The sequence below is a fragment of the Fistularia commersonii genome, chromosome 21 (genome assembly GCF_037954325.1).
Source record: "Fistularia commersonii isolate RoL2024-O1a breed Wild chromosome 21, RoL_Fcom_v1.0, whole genome shotgun sequence".
In the NCBI taxonomy this organism is placed as follows: Eukaryota; Metazoa; Chordata; class Actinopteri; order Syngnathiformes; family Fistulariidae; genus Fistularia; species Fistularia commersonii.
In genome coordinates, this window is record NC_141304.1 from 5,858,139 (window position 1) to 5,880,188 (window position 22,050).

Here is a 22,050-nt window from a genome sequence, read left to right on the forward strand (position 1 = left end):
AAGTCAAATGAGGGGTGTGAAAATCACCATGTGTGGGTTTCACACAATTCCATCGTCGTCTGGCATGGTGATGAACGTGTTAGTGAATTGAATGCAGTACGAGTTTTTAAATGGAGGGAACGCAGTCAGTCATACTGTGAACAATCGATGGGAGGTTCAGTTTTATATTGTGTCCGTAATTTGAAGTTATTGGGAATGTTTGCACTTTCCCCTTCACATTTACGTGATCATTTAATCATTTCTCAAAATATTAACAGGTCATTCAAGAGTGTAAAAATTCCATCAGCATGTTCTGATGACCTCTAAAAAGGAGAGTATCGGGGAATGTGGGAGTACCATGTTTAACTTAAAAAAAAACCCAATACACCTGCTGTAGCCCCTGGTTTGACTGTATACAGTGAGGATTTCAAATAGAATTTACTCAAATCTATCCTCAGTGATGCTTGTTAAGTGGTGCAACATTCATCTTACCCACTACAACTTTTACACATTTTACCTCAAGTGTGACAGAACAACCTCTGAGAGATGAAGGCCTTTTCTCGCTCCACACTTTTGAACGCACCTATGATATTTAGTAGTTTCCCACCTGCAGGGTGTTGACCCTGTCAGCTGTATTTCAGACTCTGGGGATATCTCTCACTTTGCTGCCAGCACCCGCAGGTGTATGAAAGATGGGTTGTCATGGAAACAGACCGCAGGGATGGGACGCAGAGCACGCTCTGATGTATGTTTTGAAAAGGATTCAGTGCTGTCCAAGTGAGCTGATTTCCGGTTTTTATGAGGCTCTCCATTGATGCTTGTCCACTTCTTGAAAAATAAAAAAAGGATACAGATTTTTCAAAGGGACAGTTGTAACACATAAGGTGAACAAATACCTGGCTGCTGATTCTTTGGCCTCTCCTGCTCATCATTTTCAGCAAGGTATACACGTCTCCTCTGCAGCGGTTTCTTAATGAGCATTGGAGATCATACAAATCAAAGGACAATCGGGTCTCCTTTGGAGAACTCCGCTATCCTGAATTCTATACCAAAAATATACTTTTAAAAATGTCTCTGATAATATCAATCAATGTATGTATGCATGTAAGACATTCACTGTCTTTACCAATTACATGGCACTCGGGGTCATGGTGGGGCTGGAGCCAATTGAGATTTACAAACATTCAAAATTCACAAATTATGGGCAAATTTGGAGTCTTCATTTCACCTACATATTAAATACCATTAAATCATAAAGACACAGTACAATATTAAGTACTTATCACTGGTAAACAAAATTTGATAACAGTTCACAGTAGAGGTGAGGCAGTGTAAAAATGTTTGAAATTCACGTCTTTCTTGACCTTATGTGCGTATGGGACAAAAATTAATTGGAATCATAGGATTCATCTGCTTAACTTTTTAAGCAATGGAGAAGGCGGAAGTATTTTAAAATGAGCTTTTTAGTGAATATTTCATTGCATTAATCTGAATGCCACCACAAGAAAGTTTAGGATTATAATCCAGTGAATGTAACAGATATAAATGTTAATACTACTGTTCCTTCCATTCAGGAAAACTAGAATTTAGATCAATGCTTTGTGTAATAGCAACCGGCCAATCAACAAAATATGAACAACAATGTAGGCAGAAACTCATTTATTTTGTTTTTGAAGTAGCTGTGTGTTCAATTTTGCAGTAATCAAATTCTGCCTGAACTATAATAACTAATTATTCTTTGATAATTGTTTTGCAGAGGCAAATCACTGCAGTCTAAACCATTCATGCTCTCTCTATCAGTATTTGGGATGTAACCTAACACTTATGGCTGGGCTCATCACACAGGCAAGAGGTTTGGGTAGATAGGGTAATATTCTATGCAACTTCAACTTTTCCTCATCTGTGCTTTCAGTCCGTACATGGCAAGCAAATAGACGAAATATTGCATGGATGTGCCATGATGTGAACCATTATTAGACCTGGTAATAAATTAAACCACATTGAAATCATGGTTTGAAAAATATGAGGAAAGAAGATTTTATTTGACTTGCTCCTCAATATACAGCATGTCTGTGTGCATTAATCACAACAAAACTATTGATTGTGGACATATTCTAGCAAATTAAGAATAGAAATAACAAGAAAATGTAAAAATTCTTACATCTATTTAGCTAGTTTGTAACATTCATGTTTCTATTGCTGGTTTACAGAAGTTCTCCTGCAAACAATGTCTAAATCAAATATACTGTTTTTTGACATACAAAAAGCAAATGAAATTAGCTGATACAACATTACAGAAGAATTGCTAACATTATTCAATAGACAGTATATCAAGTCTAAATGTACTTTGTCAGCTTATATTTGAATTCATAGACAAATTAGTATATATTTCAGTGCACAACAGTCAACAGTGAAACTGCTTTACAAGAGAAAGAAAGATTGGTGTCTTTAACAGTTCTGCCAAAGAAACAAGTCAAAAATGTTAAGGAATTCAGCTTTTCATTTGCTCACATGTGACAATAGTCATGCTGCGATCAAAACATATACTAAAAATAAAGCAAAGTGACTTCTAAGTTCAGTCAGTTAAAACAAAGCCACCATATCATGTGTCAAAATGGGAGAGAAGTAAAAAGGCAATCTGCTAAACTACAGTTCACCATTGTTTTCAAAGTCAGAAATTACCAAAAGGGGAAAAACAAATAAGAAAAAAAAAGACCAAAACAAAGTACTTTGTTCATATTTTCACAAAGAAGCAAATATGTAATATTGTGCTCCTGACAGAAACGTGTCCCGACATTGCGAGAAGGCTCTCACCACATGTAGTAGCTGCGCGTGGTGTCCACCTGGTTAGGTTTGGACTCGGAGGAGCACTCCTTTTCTTTGTCACTGTCCGCCTCCCACAAGTTGATGAGAGGAGGATACAGTTCATTAAGTGGTATCGAGGAGGTTTTCTGCATGTACTTTTTCAAGGAATGATGGTAATTTTTCCTCTTCCACCTCTTAGCAATATAGACGCCTAGAGATGCTAGACTGATAAATGCAAACATTGTTCCCATAACTGCTGCAAGAGCAGTACTTGTAACTTGGTCGGTGATTTCGACCGCGTATGTTGCTTGCTTTGTTGTCACATTCACACACGACTTTTGCGTTTGCTGATGGATGTTTGAGACAGTGAGGCAAACTTCATATTCAGTTGCTGGTTGTAAGTGCGTCAAGTTGTACTCATGGACATCCACAGGTACCCTGGCAGTGTAAGTGATATGTGGGTTGTCTATTTTCATGGTGGCAGATGACCACTTGAGATTCGAGGTCATCACATTTGAGTTTACCTTCCAAGAGACCAGAATTGAATGAGACTCTGTCTGTTTGATGTAAATCTTCATAAGCTGAGCACTGTCTAACAGAGTACCGTTCACTCGTATGGCGGTCACTTTTGTGTCTGCTCCTTGTGAATTTTGGGCTACACAGGTGTATCTGCCAGAGTCTTCGACTTGGATGTGAGAAATCCTCAAGGTCCCCTCACTATTGAGGCTGTATTTGTTTGATGGAGTGGCCACCATGACCTTGTTCCCCATTGGTGTCACCCAATAGATTTCTGGCTCAGGCTGGGACATAGCTCTGCAGTCCAAGTCCATGGTAGTGCCAATTTCTACGTTTAGGTGACTCGGGAAAGTATCATGAGCAATCATGGGTAAACACTGATTTGCTAGGTCCTTCTGCAGCACCTCTCGTACATGCATGCCCCTGAGCTCTGGCGGCATTGCGCAAAACATGGAGAGAGGCTCCATGAAACGGACTGTGGTTTTGTTGGAGTTCATCCACTGGATGACACAGTCGCAGCGAAGTGGATTGCTGTGGATGCTGATCTCACGCAGGTTAGGGAGCGAGTCCACTGTGGACTTATACAGGGCATTTAGTGCATTGTTGTTAAGCATTAAACTCTCCAAGGCCGGGACGTCACGAAAGGCCTGGCGGTTGATGTAAGAGAATTTGGGGTTGTTCGTAGCCTCCAATTTAGTGAGCTCAGGAAGATTGTCCAATGCGTATCGGTCCATAGAGACCAGCTCACCCATGTTGTTTATACCCAGCTCCTTTAATCTCAGCATGTTTTTGAAATCTCCTTCCTGAATCTTGTGCACCGGATTCTTGTTTAAATCCAGGAACTTGAGGTTAGGTAGTTTTTGAAGGGCTCTTTGAGGGACTCTGACCAGTTTATTGTCATAGAAAGAAAGGCTTTCAAGATTGTCAAGCCCCACAAAGGCATTTCCGGGGATGTCTGTCAAATCCATCCCAGCCAAAACAAGGCTTCTTAGGTTGCCCAGAGGCTTAAAGTTAAAATCCATTATTCCAACAACAGGATTCTCCCCAATCATGAGAATTTCTAGATTGGGGGTAGATTCAAACCACTGGCTACTTATGGTGTTGAGCCTGTTGGAGTTCAGGTGGAGCCTTAGCAAATTGTGGAGTCCAGAAAAAGCATTGGCAGTTATGGTGTTGATCTGATTGTGGTTTATGTAGAGCTCCTGAAGGTTGCTGAGATCCTGCAGGCAGTAATCGGGCATTTCCGTGATCTGGTTCTCCTCAAGATGAAGTGTGGTGAGTTGAGACATATTGGTAAGGCCGACATCTCGAATATTGCTGAAGTTGTTCTGAGACAAATCCAACTCAGTGAGGTTGAAGAGTTGCTCCAGCTCTTCACTGGTCCTCGCAATGTAGTTACTTTGGAGGAGGAGAACCTGAGTGTCACTTGAGAGGTTCCCAGGGATGCGTGTCAGTCGCAGATCATTGCAGTCCACGGTGATTGCCTCTCTGTATGTAGACTGGGGGGTAAACCAGGGACGGATCTCGCACACACAAAGTTGGGGACATTCATTGCTTTGGACGGAGGAAAGCCCCATTGATACCAAAAATAATATGGCAAACATCTGGCCAAGAATAAGGTAGTCTAACCTCCGTCTAGCCATGTTGGGGAAGGACAGGAGGAGTAGCGGATGACTTCTGGGGAGACAACCTTCCAGTCATCAACCAGATTTTTTCAAAGTCTTGTTATGTGTTTCAGTCCGGAGAAACTGCTGGAACTCCAAACCAACAGCAGACTTTAACAGCACAATTATGGGGCAGCAGAGTAATCTGGAAAAGAGAGAAAAATGTATACATGTAATTTCATAGAAAATCATGTTTACCACAGGTTTACATTAAAAAGGTTGTATGTTGCACATAATTATGTTTTCGCATGTACCAATTAAGGAATTATGGCAATCTATCATGTTATTTCTTAATTATTGCAATTACCTCTGGAAACAAAATGACTTAGAAAAACAACTTCCTCTCCAGTATTCTTGCGAGACTATGAATTATGTGCAGCATCAACAGTTTTGAGAAAATGCAGGTTCAGCTCATTACAATGCAAGCACAAGACACTGCTCTGAACTACTTGGAAACAGACTGAATTCCTTTGAGGGCTTTCATCTCGCCAACAGGCCCATACGGACTTGATCATTAGCTGGTCCGAACATCATTAAACACTGTGAGATATTAGTATGTGCCATGCCTCGAAGAAAGAAACAAAAAACATGCACATCTTAATTTTTAATGCAATGTCTTCAGCATTCTGAATTTAGGGCAGACACACACACACACACAAAATCGTCTGCAGAAATAATATTTTTTTTCTGTGATTTGTTTCAGATGGAAGACTTTTGACGGTGGCTCTCAATCCTTTTGACTGAAGTTAGTGATTTGAAAATAGAGCTACGCAGTGACTTGAGAGACAAATTTAAGCCAAGTACATGGATTGGTGAAGGGGGGACTCCCGATAGGTGCGATGAGCATCTGGTAGTCCATGTGGCAGTTGCACTTATTTAAATGACTTGAAAGACTTTGTCTTTCAAGTCATTTATTTTGCCAGTATTTATCTGCCTCCCACTGGCACATATTTAAACCCCTCACTGTAAATGGTAACAGTAACCTAATATTATCATATCTGGATATGGCAAAGTTGGCCGGATGGCCACATGCACTAATAGCCATCTAAAGCCATAACACTCCCTCTATGATTTGGTTTAAGTTTTGGTTTCTGCTCATTTTGAAGCTGTTTAAAAAGTTAATTCCTCCGCTAAGCTCCAAACATCAATAGTCTTAGTCCAAGGAGAAAAAATATAAACATATGATGAAAAGTAAACAAAAATCTTGTCTGCTCTTTTCACATGCAGCTTAAATCTATCAGCTTTTTGAAGGATGCTGATGCTTGTTGTTGACACAGTCATGAGATCAATCAGGAGGATGAAAGACTTTTTCTTAAGGATTTTGCCCTGTAACAGTGTCCTTTAAATGTTTGCTCAGAGTATATAGGTTCAATGATTAGTATTTTTTTACAGAAATCATCTTCTTTATGGTGGGAATACAGTTGTGCTGTATCAGCAACAAATAGTTTGTGATAACTACTGCTGTTAAAAGAGAAGATTATATAAGACAAGATGTTCCTTTATTTGTCACACCGTTTGGAAATCCACAGCAATATCAGCAGCAGGGATATAATAGATTTTCCAAAAGCATTTGCATTATTCTATCACTGAGAGCCAAGTGACTGATCATTGTGCAGTCCCAAGATTTCATATTACTTTGTTACTTTGCTAAGTTCCACTTCTGACACCAATGTGGCAAGCTGCGGTTTAGAAAAGTAACAATCAGAGTCAAGGAGAACTTGCTCTTAGGATTGTGCTCCTTAGAAGATAGATTTAATTCAACAGTCAATGCACAGGGGGTCTTTCTCAGCGCTTACAGTTGGACTAGTTATGATAACTAACGGTGCAGGTTAGTGGAACACATCAAGCACAACATTGTACCGCTATTCTCCAGTCTCCCCAACACACGCTACAATACAATGAATATTATCATTATCATTTTTATCGACCTCAAACTGTATGTCTTTTGCTCTTAAAAATGGGTCATCAAAATCAAAAATCAGAACTGTGAAAAATTATCATGTTTATTCCTGCAATTATTCCCTTAAACCTTCAATGTTGTTTTTATGAGCAACTCGCTTTTTCTCCTACTGATATAAGGCACATACAAATTTTTCCTCAAATCGTAAACATGAAACAAAGTGGTCTTATCAACATTGTTTTATCCTTCCCTTTTTCTTGCAGCCAAGATTAGGTTGCCAACAAACCAAATCACTTGTATTATCCTACAGCAACACTTAAGAGATCTCATTACTCAATTAAGTCTATTTACTAAAGGAGACGCTCCTCCCTGCGTAGAGCCAAATGGCTGCATCCACGAGCCACGTCTCTCTCTACCCCGCGGCTTTATGGTTAAGAGGCTTTCAAACAAGGGAGCTGACTAATTCATCCGAATGCAAACTGCCTGGCAACAGCACCAGAGGGACAGACACATGTCTCCTCCCATCCTTGGGATTCCCTCTGGGACAGGGCGGAGCGTGGGTGAAGCAGGGATCGCACTGTATCTTGTATTTGAGCCAGAGCGCACTATATTGTGGTGATGCTGCATCACTCAGGATTAAGCGAGTGAATAGAGATTAGCTTGAGGCAGTGTGCTGAATTTTAACCCAGAAAGGAGAAACAGGTCACTTGGTGCTTTAATTAAAAGAATGATATTGCAGGAATGTATAACACACATATAGTGAAGGATAATCTCATTATAAAAAATGCATTATTAAAAAAAATTCAAAAACAGTTAACTGAAGTTTTAAGAAAGTTGTCACTTGTATGTGTCAACGCATTCAAGGCATGACCAGCATGCTTGAATATTCCAGTTTGTTGGGGAAAGACGAAATAACTGCCTTTTCATATAATAAATAAAAGTAATCAGTTTATTGGGTTACATAAATACTCCACGGCTGAAATCATGCTATTATAAAGAGACTGTGAGCAATTCTGTAGTTAAGGGATCCAAATGCATAGTAAAGCTGTAGGCTGTAAAGCTTAATAAAAAGACACGGTTCTGCTTTGTATTTATATGTGCAACAATTATTCAAATACACTTTTAATCACAACAGAATTGGCTTTACAACAACACCCAGACAGGCTATTTTCATCACCCTAATAGATGCATTCAGCAGAAAATAAAACATGTTGTAAAGATTTTTCATTAACTGAAATGCTCCGACGAACCTGCTGCTGATGGAAACTTGCCCGATATGATAGTCAGGATGCCTAGATATGGACTGGGCATCGGTGTGAATATCATTAAAAGAAAAGAGAGAAAGACTTCAGAGTTTCAGTTCTGTATTTTTGATTGTTTTCAATTGGTCTCTTCTTATGTCCTTTACTTCTTTTTCCTACGTACGATTTCTCAAAAGCTATCAGTATCTTTTTAGTTGTTTATTTTAGAACAAGTCCTGGTTCTCTGTTAAGTGCCAGCTCACTGTGTCTTGCATTACATTTAACCTAACATACTAGAACTCGACAAAAAGAGAGTTTGATTTTAATCACGTTCACATTTTACTAGCCCATCATTAAATCTTTACATTAATTCTTTATGGAGAGATGGATATTGAGAGCCCAGTTTTGTCAACTCTGGCGGCAGTATACTAATTTTCTGTTTCTGTGGCTATAACGTCAAGCTTCGGATTTAACACAATCTAGTGATAAAAGTGTTGTCTTCTTACGATCTAAAAGCGCATTTCTGAATATCAGATAACTTTTGTAGTGTAACCATGCATTTATAGTATCAAAAGAAGGAAAGCATAAACAGGTTGTTGTAGCAATCTTAATGGATGATACATTTTTTGAGAACATATTTGATAATGTTATAATTAAGTACCGGATTGCAAAAACATCTCTCTTTCAATGGCCTGCCTTCGATACACAACATGATTCAGACAAACAAGACATGGTTGTTGTAAACATTTTACCAGTCTGCCTTTCATCTTTTACCGTAACCCTCCATGTTTGGTAAATAAGAGTCCCGACTGTCTTCCACACAATTAAACAGTTTCTAAACCCGTGTAATGATGGGTGAACTTGAACATTATGGCATGGTTGGCAAAGTAAAAGCTGAGGTAACAGAATTTGAAACAAAAATAATGCCTCTCTGATGTTAGTATACCCAAAAGAAAACTTCCTATTGGTTTTTCCAAAACAACAAACTAAAAGGTATGTATGACATCCTGACACAGACTTCACAGGTCCTTGTGCTCTCTGTGTCCCAGAGCCACAGGAAACCTTCAAACACACAGCAGGAAGACTCAACAAAACAACTAAAGGCAGGAAATAGCAAAACCCATAGGTTTCAGCAACAGAGACTTAAATCGGGATACTATAAACAAAAAAAAAAAAAAAAACACAGCTTCAGACATGAACAGACCTGTCTGAGACACTCGATATCATCAGAGGTATGATCTCACTGTGGTGTCCTGTTGCAATATATGAGGCGGTCAAACCAAAACACCTTTCCCAAATGCGTCTGGGGTCAGCATTGGCAAGAATTTTAGAGAAATGGTCAGGTCATCTCATTTTAGAGTCAGTTGTTTAGGCACAGCTATAAATTTTAAGTCTAGACACCTCTTAACTACCAAGCCTTTGAGCTGACCCTGAATAAAGCAGCTCCTGCTTATCTATTAAATCCACCTATCTTGGCGTGCTTTCCACATAATTCTTGTGGGAACATGATTCTGAAATCTCCTGGTTTGATTCTGAATAATTATATGTGGTAGGTTTTCCGGTGACCTTCATTTCCAGTGTGACTCCAAAGGCTGGTCACCTGCAGAACTGTAGAGGGGAAAAATGACGTTGCAGTCATTGTTGTGAAGACAGATTTGAACTTAATGTCCAATGTTCCATTTTTGGCTGTTCCTTCATCTGCTAATTTCAATCAATAATACCATGACAGAGGTAAACAGGTTTAATTTCCTCTAAATGTTTACTGCACTGCCAAGATGAACTGTATTGACTCATTTCCAAAGGTTTGACATCTTTTAACAAGCAGGCTCATTTTAGTTTTTGGATGTTGTATTGTGCTTTTGAATTGCACTGTTGATGCTATTCCCACCGTGCAGGACAATAAACCGCACTTACATTATGAATAAAATAAATATTCTCATTCATCTTAACTGGTCTCAAAAGACAATAATGCATAACCATTGTAGTCCCGGAGTAAATTAACATACCAGTAGTCACTTTTAAAAGATACGCAAAAACTGATGGTGCAAATCCAATAGATGGAATGGTTCATACTTGAATCTTTCGATGCTTCTTATAAGATGATAAGAATCGCTCACTTAACTGTACTGTCCCTTCTTTTTCCTCTTTGTCAATCACCACCTTTCATCAAACGTGTACATTTATGAGAGATGGTGTCTTGAGGAAATCATTTCATAATTGGAGCCACCCCTCTCCCCACAAGCAAGACTAACATTTCTTTAGGCCCACTTTTGTTTTTTATTATGACAAGTTTTATGAGGTTTTATGAGGACGTGTTCATAGCCTCTGTGTCACTGTTGGAAATAATTGTAAATAGTATGCTCTGAGCACATCTAACAGCCATTTTCACAAAGGCTTCATATATCTAGGTGTATATTGAATTTCTTGTAAAAGTGATGGCAGACTTTTTAAAATATTGACAGTAACTTTAGCAACAAGAAGCATTAACCTTTGCGCTTAATGCCTGTCATTTGAAAAGTCATCTTACTTCACAATTTGTTCACAGGCTGTAGATTGCACATCTCTGAGCTCCAAAGAAAGGCAATCAATGCTTTTGTGTTTCCTTTTTCTTTTTTAGCGACGGTTCTCCAATCCATTGATAATAATTCTGATGTGTGATTCCCTGTTACCCTGTGTCAGAAAAAGCTGTTTTTCAAATTCCCGCCCCAGATATGAGACGCATTGTCGAAAAAGAGAAAAAAAAAATCACTTTTTGAATGTGATAAAACTTTTATGCTGCATGATAAATAAAAAGATGAGACTTTAAAGTAAATAACAAGAGTCTTGCACTGGGGAATTCTCTGGGGAGCCCAGACTTGGCCCAGGTTGCCTTTGAGCTTTGGTGTTCGTGTCCTCATCTGCTCACGAAACAGACCGGGAAAACAAATTATAGGTGGAATAGGTGACACAAACAAGCTCAGCGCCTTTAAACGCATCATGTGAAAAGCCGGGGCAAAACGGAGAAAAAAAACAAATCCTAAACGAGACATGAAGCATGGGTGACAGGTATACATGGAGCACTATATCTTAACTCTGTGACACATTTAATGAAGAGCAGAAAAACACACATATTATACAGGGTGAAAATTACAGTTTCTTTCTAAACCCAAAAGAACCCAAATTAAATTACATCTGCAAGGCACCGATATCCATTCAGATTGCAAGGGAATATATGAGTGTATCTATGCTTTTAAGTCGGGAGAAAATGAAATCTGGTCGGTCCAAAATGGGTTTTCTGTAAAATCTTTATATCCTCGACCAACAGGATATAGAAAACAAGACGATAATTGCAATAATCAAAGATGGTTTCTTCTGTTTTTTTTGATCTTCCATGATATCTACTGCAGAATGAAATATACACCGCACAAATTAATTGAGCCTTCCCCCGAGACTCACAACATCATCCGACACAACATCATTGGTTTGACCTTCAAATGTACGCCGTAAATATTCAGATATTGATCATTTTCAAAGCCTTGCCAAATTTTCTGATTGTATATTTGCGATGTAACTCGAGTTTTTAAAGCAATTTTTAGTCATTATATGTGTTTGTAAGATTATTTTTTTTTTGTTTTTAATGTCATCGTTCAGTGTTTCTTGTCACTATTTACCAGTTTACTCTTGGCGGTATCCCAAATTGTGACAAAGGAGTTAAATTTGCTGAAAATATAATTGCATATACAAATTGGCAATTTGAAGGACTTTTACTGAACTCTGTATTTTTTTGTTGACAAGTCAGGTGATCACTGCAGATTAAATATTTTACGATCTGCCATGACACATTTCCCAGTGAAAGCAAATAATTGGGAGGTTTTCACTTCCCATGAGGATTTAATAAAGGTTCACTGTTTTGGTTCTACACGCTGTAAGTTTGAGGGGCTCGAGTGTCACGTAACGCAAAGCTGAAGAAAGAAACAGAGCAAGCGAGGACTTTTTAGCTCTACAAAACCAGTGGTTATTACTGTAGATCTGGAGAACAATTTTAGACTTCACTACAAGGGAAATGTGATGGTATAAACTGGTGCTGACACTACTGAATGTAGCATGATTAATGGATTAATATTGTAATATTATGAATAATGGCTTTCTTTTGCAGCACAGTCCTTTTGTTCTCATATATTATATATGCACATCATGACCTGTGGGATGCACATCATGACCTGTGGGTTCCCAATATGAACTCCTATTATGATGTCACGCGATGGGACTATTTAAATCCCCAGTTATTACATATAGTTAGTTACATATGTCCAACCGTCAAACATGTCATCTGCTGAGATTTAAACAGACTCAACTGTCACTTTCAAAAGATTTAACAGAACACGAAAAAAAAATGAATGAATTGTATTTTGTATTGTGACAATTTTTTTATGTCATTTGTGTAGCACTTGGAAACTGTGAGGGAATTTCAACACAATTTTAGTTTAGATGATTAGCAAATATAAAATACAACAGATATGATTGCTTCTACAGCACCTTGCAGAATAAATAATGCAAAGCAGAACACATTCCTCTATTAGGTTAAATTTCACTGTGTGTGTAAACCTTTAAATCATACAATGAACCGGACAAAAAAACTGCTAGGACACAATACCAAGAAGCTAAACCATTGAACTGGAGCACTATACTGTATAAAAAAGACATACAGACCGGTTTCAGGCCATTTTAAATGAAGGGTCTTGCTTTACTTCTTCCTTGATTGGAAACAACTGGGCCACTTTGTCATCAGCAGCGCTCGTAGTATTGATTTTACAGCCACCGGATTGCTTCATCTCCTTGATTCCAAGTGTACTTTCAAATAGACACTGCTGGCAACTCTCGAACGTGCTGAATAATTTGATTTGTGATAAACCGGGAGGTTAGAAGGATATGACATTTGATGGTGGAACAGAGACTTTAGAGGTATTGGAGGTAGAAGACGCTTATCCACTATATCCTCGACTTCTACAAACAATCGCAGTAGTCATTTTTCAGAAGCCACAAAAAAAAACTCAGCCATATGTTGAACAACAAGTTGATTAAGGCAAAAACAACTCATTTGTGACGACTTAAAAAAAATAACATAGGGAATTATTTTAAGAAGGTGATGATATATTAATTAAATTGGCTTCATTCAATTTCATTTACTGTTAATTCTTAACAATGAATGTCTTCCAAAATCAGTTTTATAACATTATACGTCTTATTTCTGACATCAATAATTTTGTGAAAGTTCTGAAGTGTAAATGGTCTCAACTTCTAAAGCCCTTTTACACCCCGCGCTTTCAAAGCACTTTTCGCTAGATTGCTTTCACCCATTCACACACGCACTCGCACACACAGGTGACAACAGAGCTGCAATGCCGGGCATCGACCAGGTCATTGGGAGAAACTTATCCAAGGATACCTCGGGACATAGAGGGGGGAATCGAACCGCCAACCTTCAGACTGGAGGGATGCCACTCTTTCAAGTGAACCAAAGCCACCCCATGGTGTGGGACTGATTTATTATTGTTATTGTTACTTCATTGAATGATTATTATTATTGTTATTATTATTATTATTATTCAAAGTAAATATAGATTAATTCTTCCGGATTATTTTAAAAAAAATCATCAGTAGTGTCAAAATTTTTGTTTTTGCAATGGTTATTTTCATTTTGGAAAGGGGTTTTAAACAATTAATATTTATAAAATGAACTATAACCACTATGGCTTGGTAGCCCCTCAAAGACTGTGATTTGCATGCCTAGTTTATAATATGTGTTCTTGAATGCACTGGAATAACTGCAGTTTTTGTGTTGATTATATTCTACTACTATAAAGATATTATACATCAGCCATCCCATTCAACATCAGCAACTCCAGCTTTTTATCCATATTGTAGAATATTCTTTCTTTGGTAGAGGATCAAATATTTGTTGTGGCGCTTCTTAATTTCCAGCTTACAAAGTGATGAGAATAATTCAGAGGACACCAATACTTTGCTCAAGGACATACTGTTATAAGGAAAGTAAAAACAATGAGGATCAAATCAGCAACACCACATAAACTCTCAACAAAAACTGTGATATTGGGCGATTGAGAAAACAATGATATTTCTAAGATAAATAAATTGTAAACACACTCCCACTTCAGTGTGGCCTTGATTGGGGACGATCCAATGCACACCACAAAAGGCAGTGCATACACACACAAACACACACAGAGCATTATTGCTTAATAAAGTACCTTTGAACGGCTACTGTGGTGATGTCTGAGAAGATAAACACACACACACACACACACACACATGCACACACAAATTATTTCTTTATGTAAGTGGTGGGGTTTGATACCATCTGGATGAAAAACACACAAATAGAAACCACACACACACATACACACAGCCCTATTGCCTAGTAAACTACCTTTGTACAGCTACTGTGGTGATGTCTGAGAAGATAATATGAGGGTGAGCTGGATTGTCACTGCATCTGTTGTCTCGGAGACCTGCTGAACCCCACAGAGGACAAAGGAGCTAATGCCTTCGCCCTTCTTACACGAATAATGGTAGAGGCTTGAGCTCAATAACCCGGCACCCCCCCTCTGCTCCCCGACTTATACCCTTGGGACCTGAATATTGTTGGAGGTGGTGGATGAATGAGGGGGTGGCTCGGATGCTGTCTGCAACAATCCTCATACACAAAGATGACTCCTGCTAATTTACACAAATACATGCACAAAGACATAAACGTAAACACATCCACACGTGGACACTCACGCAAATGTCAACAAACTTGCAAGAGCAGTAGGTAAGCCTCATCAGATTTGTGTCAAATTGGAGCAAAAAAAAAAAAAACAGAAAAGCTTTGCTTCCAGATTGTGGTGCAAAAGCAAACATAAAGTGTGTTTGTCTGGAATGTGAGGTGTGTACTTTTTTGTTTGCCAGGCAGGAAGAAAAAATGGAACCAGCCAGGTGATTCAGCCAAAACCACCACACTCAGATCTGAAAAAAAAAAAAAATTTGCCTTTCACTCTGTACATGCTGCCCTCAGTAAGAAATGGAGCACACTGGAATAGATTGTAACAAATAAAAACAATATCTCATTTTCTGAAGCACCCAGATATCTGCCAATGATGTCAGCGTGCTCGCTTAGAAGCCCTCGTACTATATTATAAAGTTTTTTTTGTATTTTAGTAATGGAATCTCCAAACAAATGTGGGAAAATAAAGGAAATGTTAATAAGATCATATCACGATCACAAAAAAAATTGAATTGTTAGGGTGAATCCAACAGTGCATCCTTGTGTTGAAGGCAAAACAAAAGTATCGCATTCGACTAAACCTCCTAATGTGTTTAAAAACCGACCCACATTACAAACAGAGTCCGAACCAAACGCATATTGTGGAGAAACACACTTGTAGGATGAATTGAATAATTTTGAACTTCACTTAAACCAAGGGGTCCAAGGAAGGAATATGACTCAGACAAAACAAGGGGATGAGGAGGGTGGTGGTGGGGGGATACACAGAGTTCCATGGCAGGAAACTGACAACCCCTGCTGCAAGTAATGATCTTAACCCTCACCACCACCACCACCACTTGATTGCTGCAGACCCCCCCCACACACACACCGCCCAACACACAAGCATGCACCCCTCTCCCCCTGCACAAAAGCGCAACAGCTGCAGTGACAGAATCGGCTTTCAGAACCACAATCCACAATAGACCCCCTGCCAAGGCACCCCCAGCCACCCCCCCTACCCTTATCACCGCAGCATCACTGAAGGCCTCGTCCTTCCATCGAGACCCCTCGACTTTTTTCTTAATTCTTTCCACTTGGAACAGCGAAATCGAGACATCTGCCGACACACTTTGTCATTAATATTCAAATCACACTTTTGAGACGACGCGGCGTTCATCCGCAGCGACCGCATCAAAGTTTGCGTTCTTTTGAATGCGCTTTTACGCACGTCCATGTGTGACTTCTGTTTTCAACGATTAAAAATAAAGTCTAGATATTGCAGACGTTTCTTCAAATGTGACCGTGTGTGTGTGAGTGCATCTTAAACTCGTTGCATCTCATTTAAATGAACCGAGATGGAGATGCATATTTTACACATGTATTCCGTCGTTAAACGTTAAAAGTCACATCGGACCGTATTTTTTCACCTGGAAAAGCATCAAAATAAAAGTATGAGCCTACATCCGTGCATTTCATTCCTCTCTCCGGAGGAAGGAGGGGGCTGGAGCAAGAGGAGAGGGAGGAGGAGGACGTGTGTGTGTGTGTGTGTGTGTGTAGGGGGGGGGGGGGTCTCACCTTGTTGGCATTCCAGTCCGATGTTCCCAAGCGCGCCACTTATTTATCCACAGACACGCTTGAAAACGTCACAACTTAAAAAAAAAAAAAAAAAAAAATCAAAATAAAAAAAACGCTTCATATATTGCCAGATGATGAGTCTCGTCGGGACAGCGTGGCGGAAACATAACCATTCCTTAACGGTTGTTTACGGCTCTCAGTCGCCGGTGTATCCGCTCAGTCCCGGGGCATCTCGCACGAAGACGCACGGCGGTCCTGCAAAGCGAGATCTCCGGCCTGTCGCAACCACGACCACCCCGCCGAACCTTCCGACGCCCCGGTGTTCCTCCGGTCTGCCGCTCCTCCTTCAACGGATGGAGAGAGAGAGAGAGAGAGAGAGAGAGAGAGAGAGAGAGACAAACACACCATAAAAACACCTGGCGCTGTCCAGACCAGTCAGCTGATTCCCCAGCAGGCTATTGGTGGAGAGCGACTGTCTGTCACTGTTTTCCGGGCGCAGCAGAGCGCCATCTGCTCCGGGGCTTGTTGTGATGAGAACAAAGGCGGTGGAGGGCGGCGGGGCGGGAGGGGAAGGAGGGTTAGAGGCGGTCGGAGGGGATGGATGGGGGGGGGGGGGCAGGTCTTGCTATTAATTGCTGAATAAAATAATTATAATTAAAAAGAGAAAATGAACTTCAGTGTCAACATGTGCCTGGCTGAGTTTACAATATTACTTTGATATGGTTTTGAGTCACTCAAGTGTTTCAGGTTGATAGGATTCTATTGGTTTTTGAACCAACAAGCGAGCAAAAAGCTTAATGTTACTTACTACACGTGACATTTCTTTTTTTTTTTTACTTACACCTGCTCATGTGTGGCTGTGAGTGCTGTGAGAGTGCTGTACCTTCAAGAAACAGGTAAAAACGTTTCTCTTTCAGGACTTTTTACTGCGCTGATGCCCCAGATCAGGTTAGGCAGAAAGTTAGGCTATGCAGTGTGTGTGTGTGTGTGTGTGTGTACGTACGTTTGTGTATGTCTTTGTCAAAAAAAAAACAAAAAAAACTCACTAACCCAAGCTTACTGTTCTGTATATTTCCTGTGCATCGTGTATTTGCAAGTGTATTTGCAATCCCTATGTCCTCTATTGTAAGTCGCTTTGGATAAAAGCGTCTGCAAATGCAATGTAATGTAATGTAATGAGAGCACAAAGGTTGTTTGGCCGATCTGTGCCGTTCAAACTTGTCGAAAAAGGTGTCTACCTGGATGTGACTATCTATGTTGACTTCCTGAGAATATCTCACACTGGCTTTGTTTGAGACTCCGCCTTGGCGTCTGAAAAAAGATTATCTATTGAAACCCAGCAACTCCACTGCTTAGCAACAGAGACTGCGGCCACCTGTGCAGTCACAGCAATTTGCATGAAGGTAACATTTATAATGTTAACATGATTTCTATATCTGTGTTGCACGTGCTGTAGTGTCAGGCTTCAATTGGTTACTGAAATCCCAAAATGGTGATAACACGTCAGTAGAATCACAGTAGCGCTTTGAGACTGCAGAAAATCATCAGTTACTCGACTGGGACTAGTAACACTGCTCACCATTTACCGTAAAAACCAGTGCCCCTTAGATATAACTCCATGTTGCACCAATCTGTGAGTGGATGGGCAGCAGCAAGCATCTCAGGCTGCTGCAGATGAGCCCCCCCCCAACCCCCCCAACCCCCCCAACCCCCCAAACCCTACAGACCAGTGAAGCAGCTGTCAAATCGCTGAGATGTCTTTCACTGTTCACAGAAAAGACCCTGCAGGAAATGTAGACCTCCTGTGGTGGGAATTGATTTCTGAGGGTGGAAGTATTCTTGAAGACTCGGTTCCACTCTCTTTACCTCCAGATCGGAGGGGCTGTCCTGAGATCGGATGACCCGGAGTCTTATTCCTTTGCCTGCCGGGGTCCCAAAGACAGTGGACATGGGATCTACTGTTTTTGGTAATTTCTGTGGCTATTGGATTGCAAGACGAGAAGTTCGCTGTGATGGATGGGTTTATTTTTGAGAGTCAATCTAAGTTTAATTTTGTTTTTTATCTTTACCCCCAGTTTGAATCCTTTGGTTCAATATCTTTTCAAAACGCCATCCAAGGAGCCACACTGTTGAAAAATAAACTACCTTTTCCCATTTTTGTTTGTACTATGCACAGTTGAGAAACTTGAAAAAGTAATTAAAAGAGATTCTACCACCGATGATTCCTTTATTTATTCATCCCATCAATCCATCATCAAAGCAAAGATAAACATGAAAATGCTAGCTGACAACCCTATTTTATTTGTAATCCTGCTCACAAAGAAAGTGTAAATTGTTTGTTTTCACAAATTAAAATAAGTTCTGTTAAGGCGTTAAATTTATGAAAACTTTCTTAAAGTTTTTGAATTAAGGATGGCAAATGATGCAGCTCCAAGCACAAAAAAAAAAACATACAAATGACAAAAACTTTCAGATGCAAGACACTGATTTAACGCAGTGGTCAAACGTTGTGCTCGATGTAAAACTGTATGTGAAAATAAATGCATTTATTCTTTCGTCATCATCATCTTCTTCTCCTAACCTCACTTCCGCATTAAACAGGTATAAAAAAAGGTTTCTCATCTTCTTTTGGATGGAATTCGGCAAAAACACGCAATTTCATGGTTTGCAAAAGTCTGCTTTGTCACATTATTGCAAGGGTATTTGGACTTATTAATTACGAAGGAATCTCAGCAAAATCAGAGGCGGATAAGGAAGAGTATGAGGTTAGTTATCCTATGTTACTGAAAAAAAAAACATCAATGGTAATCCCACATCATTATGTTGTTTTTAAATTCAAGTTGAACAAGTTAGCGACAGCATCAACCATCTCCCTCTCATCCCTAAAAATACTTTTCTGCTCCCAGATCATTGCATTCATTTATAAAAACTCATAAAAGCATTAATGTAAATTATCCATTTCATGGCTCTGCTCTCACACTGACTGTCCCTCCGGATCCCTCAGCTATGTCTATTCAAAGTGGTAGCATTTCGGTTAAATAAAATACTGTCAAAATCTTGTGAAAACAACACAGAAACATGACTGATGATCGCAGCATGTCCAGGAACATGTCCATGCGTTCAGCATCGTGCTGTGACCTTACTGGATAACATCAAATCAGAAGTGAGACTGAAAAGCAATCCTGGCTCCACGAGCATTTTGTACGAGCATGTAAGGGAACATCACCGGAGCGTTAGCGCATCTTGAAGAATCCATTTGCACAGGGATGCGGTGAGACAAAGAGATTATGAACTCTGTCGGCTGTCAGCTGAATGTGATGCGGCAGCTGCTGGTGCTCAGGTTTGTTTTGATGCATCCCAGAGTGCACGGCAGCAGCGGCTGAACAAAATCAGATGTAAAGCAGTTGAAGTAGAGGTCTTGAATGAATAATTGCTCTCCAGTTTTCATAATCTAATCCCCCCCCCCCCTTCAACTCAGCTGTCATATTAATCTCTGAATGGATATCGATATTACGAAGCATTTAGCGTCAGTGCCATCTCAGCCGTGGCAAAAGTTTTTTTTTTTTCCTAAACTGTCCCCTTTATCTTAATGTTAATGAGTCCTTGCAGGAAATCTTTAGCACCATTGTTAATGTTTATTCAGTGTATGTGTGTGTGGGAGGGGAGGGGGGGTTGTTTTTACCCAGCATCTAAATCATCAATAACACATCAATTTAATTTAAACTCAAACAAATAAAAACAAAAGCGTAGCTCAGTAAGTCTTCAAATGAAATTGAAGGATATCCACATTTTCTGCACGTCTCAAGATGCAGATGACCCATGAAAAAGCTACAACGTCAAAAGCAGTTGCCTCGAGTTATAAGCCTCTATAAAGGAGCTGAAAGCAGATGTGTTGCCCTGAGTGAGGAGTAATCTCTGATGTTGGCAGATGTTATGTAAACTATCTCGCAAATGAAAGATTGCACAAAAACTACAAACTGAATCCATTAGAGTTTCTGCTTGTGTGAAACATGTTTGCTACCCTCCCCGTTCGCCTTTTGTTTCTCCTCTCGAGCACCGATTCACTGAGATCTGTCACCTTTTCCTCTTGCAGGCCACCTCTGTTCTGATTCTGCATGAAAAGTCGGTAACGTAAACTGCCAAGAAGAGCTGACTGGACTTGGAAAGTTGGATGCTTTGCAAAATTCAGCACAAGAAGAACTGGCTTTGTGGGTTTGTCAGAGGTCTGGTTGCACTAAAGAGGAGAAAGATCAGTGATCACTTTCAATCATGGGTATCAATGTAATTCCGTTCTCATTACTTTTTGACCCCCCAACATTGTTTCAATAATAAAGTACGGCATTTTGTGCATCTTAATTCCGGTTTCCTTCAGTCTGCTCTCCACAAACGGATGTAGCTTTTAGTGCTTGTAGAGCAGAGCGGAGAGGAGCATCTCTGATGCAGTGCTGCCAAGGCAAGAACGCCGAGGAGATACAAAAGTGCTTTTGCGGTGGATTTTTCAAAGTTAAATGGTCACAGCTCTACACCAAGAGGAATATATTGAAGGTTGAGCGGCAGGATGTAACTTCAAAGCTAGCCCTGGCTCCGTGAGGAGGCTAGTGGGTGGTCAGGTGGCAAGCTGGGAGGAAAACTCTTATCTGTACTTCACTTTTCCTGCTTCATCCAAAGAGACGTGAGGATGCATTTCCTGTTCCGGCCCCCTTCAGGGCAGCGAGAGGAAACAAATCCAACCTTATATACGGCTTCGTTTCTCATAAGTAGCCTAAGTATCTAGTGATAAAAAATTCTTTTTTTTTTTGTTTGCTTTTATTTCATTAACCCTTTCGTTTGGCAAATGGGGCCTCTAGGCTCACAATGGGGTAATATGAATATCATGAATGATTCAAGATGAAATAATGACTATTGAGCATATATAAATATACTGAGAGAGAGTGAGATAGTTTGTATTTATTATATTTTCTGATATTGTTGATGCTACTTATATTTATCTTAACTACAACTACAGCACTGTCCACTTTCTTCTGTGTAAATTGAAATTTCTCCAGTGCAATAGATAGATAGATAGATAGATAGATAGATAGATAGACTGATGCAGAGTTTTGTTTTGTTTTGTTTTTCTGCTTTTTAAAAAAAAACACAAATTAAAGAATTGCTCTATTGCAATTATCAGGACATTGCAAATGTGGATACTAAAATACGTTGCTTTGTTGGGTCGTGGCATTTTCATGGTATTGACGGGTGACTATAAATCAAAAATTCTTTGATATGGTTTTTTAGACAGAGCCACCCATTAGACATAAGGTATCTGTTGCCGAGCTGGAAAATGTGAAATCGTAATTATGCAACCAGCTGTTGTGAGCTGCGTAGCCAGACTGACAGCGTGTGTACCAGATGATGCTGCAGCAGTAGCACCTTACTTTTTAGTGTATTTTTGGTCTGAACTTTTTATTAAGGTGAGGGTTTGATCATTAATGTCTCGGAAAAAAAAAAATAGTCTCCCTATTCCCGTGAACATGTCGGAAAGATTTAGTAGTTCAAAGAATTTAATGGGAAGATTCTGTATTATTTTAGTGGTGTTTTGTTGAGTTTGCTCAAAGATCAGACTATAAAATTTCAATCTTTATT

The 22,050-nt window shown here is 39.6% G+C and overlaps 1 protein-coding gene across 1 annotated transcript; it reads right to left on the reverse strand.

Annotated features, from left to right (window-relative positions):
• Positions 1-2,000: 2,000 nt before the first annotated feature.
• On the reverse strand, positions 2,001-16,564 carry lrrn1 (leucine rich repeat neuronal 1). The gene is made up of 2 exons (XM_086168422.1): positions 16,426-16,564; positions 2,001-5,109 (listed from the first exon to the last, which is right to left on the reverse strand). The coding sequence occupies exon 2, from the start codon at positions 4,941-4,943 to the stop codon at positions 2,790-2,792; it is 2,154 nt and encodes a 717-aa protein (XP_086024548.1). The 5' UTR covers positions 4,944-5,109; positions 16,426-16,564; the 3' UTR covers positions 2,001-2,789.
• Between the last annotated feature and the right edge of the window lie 5,486 nt (positions 16,565-22,050).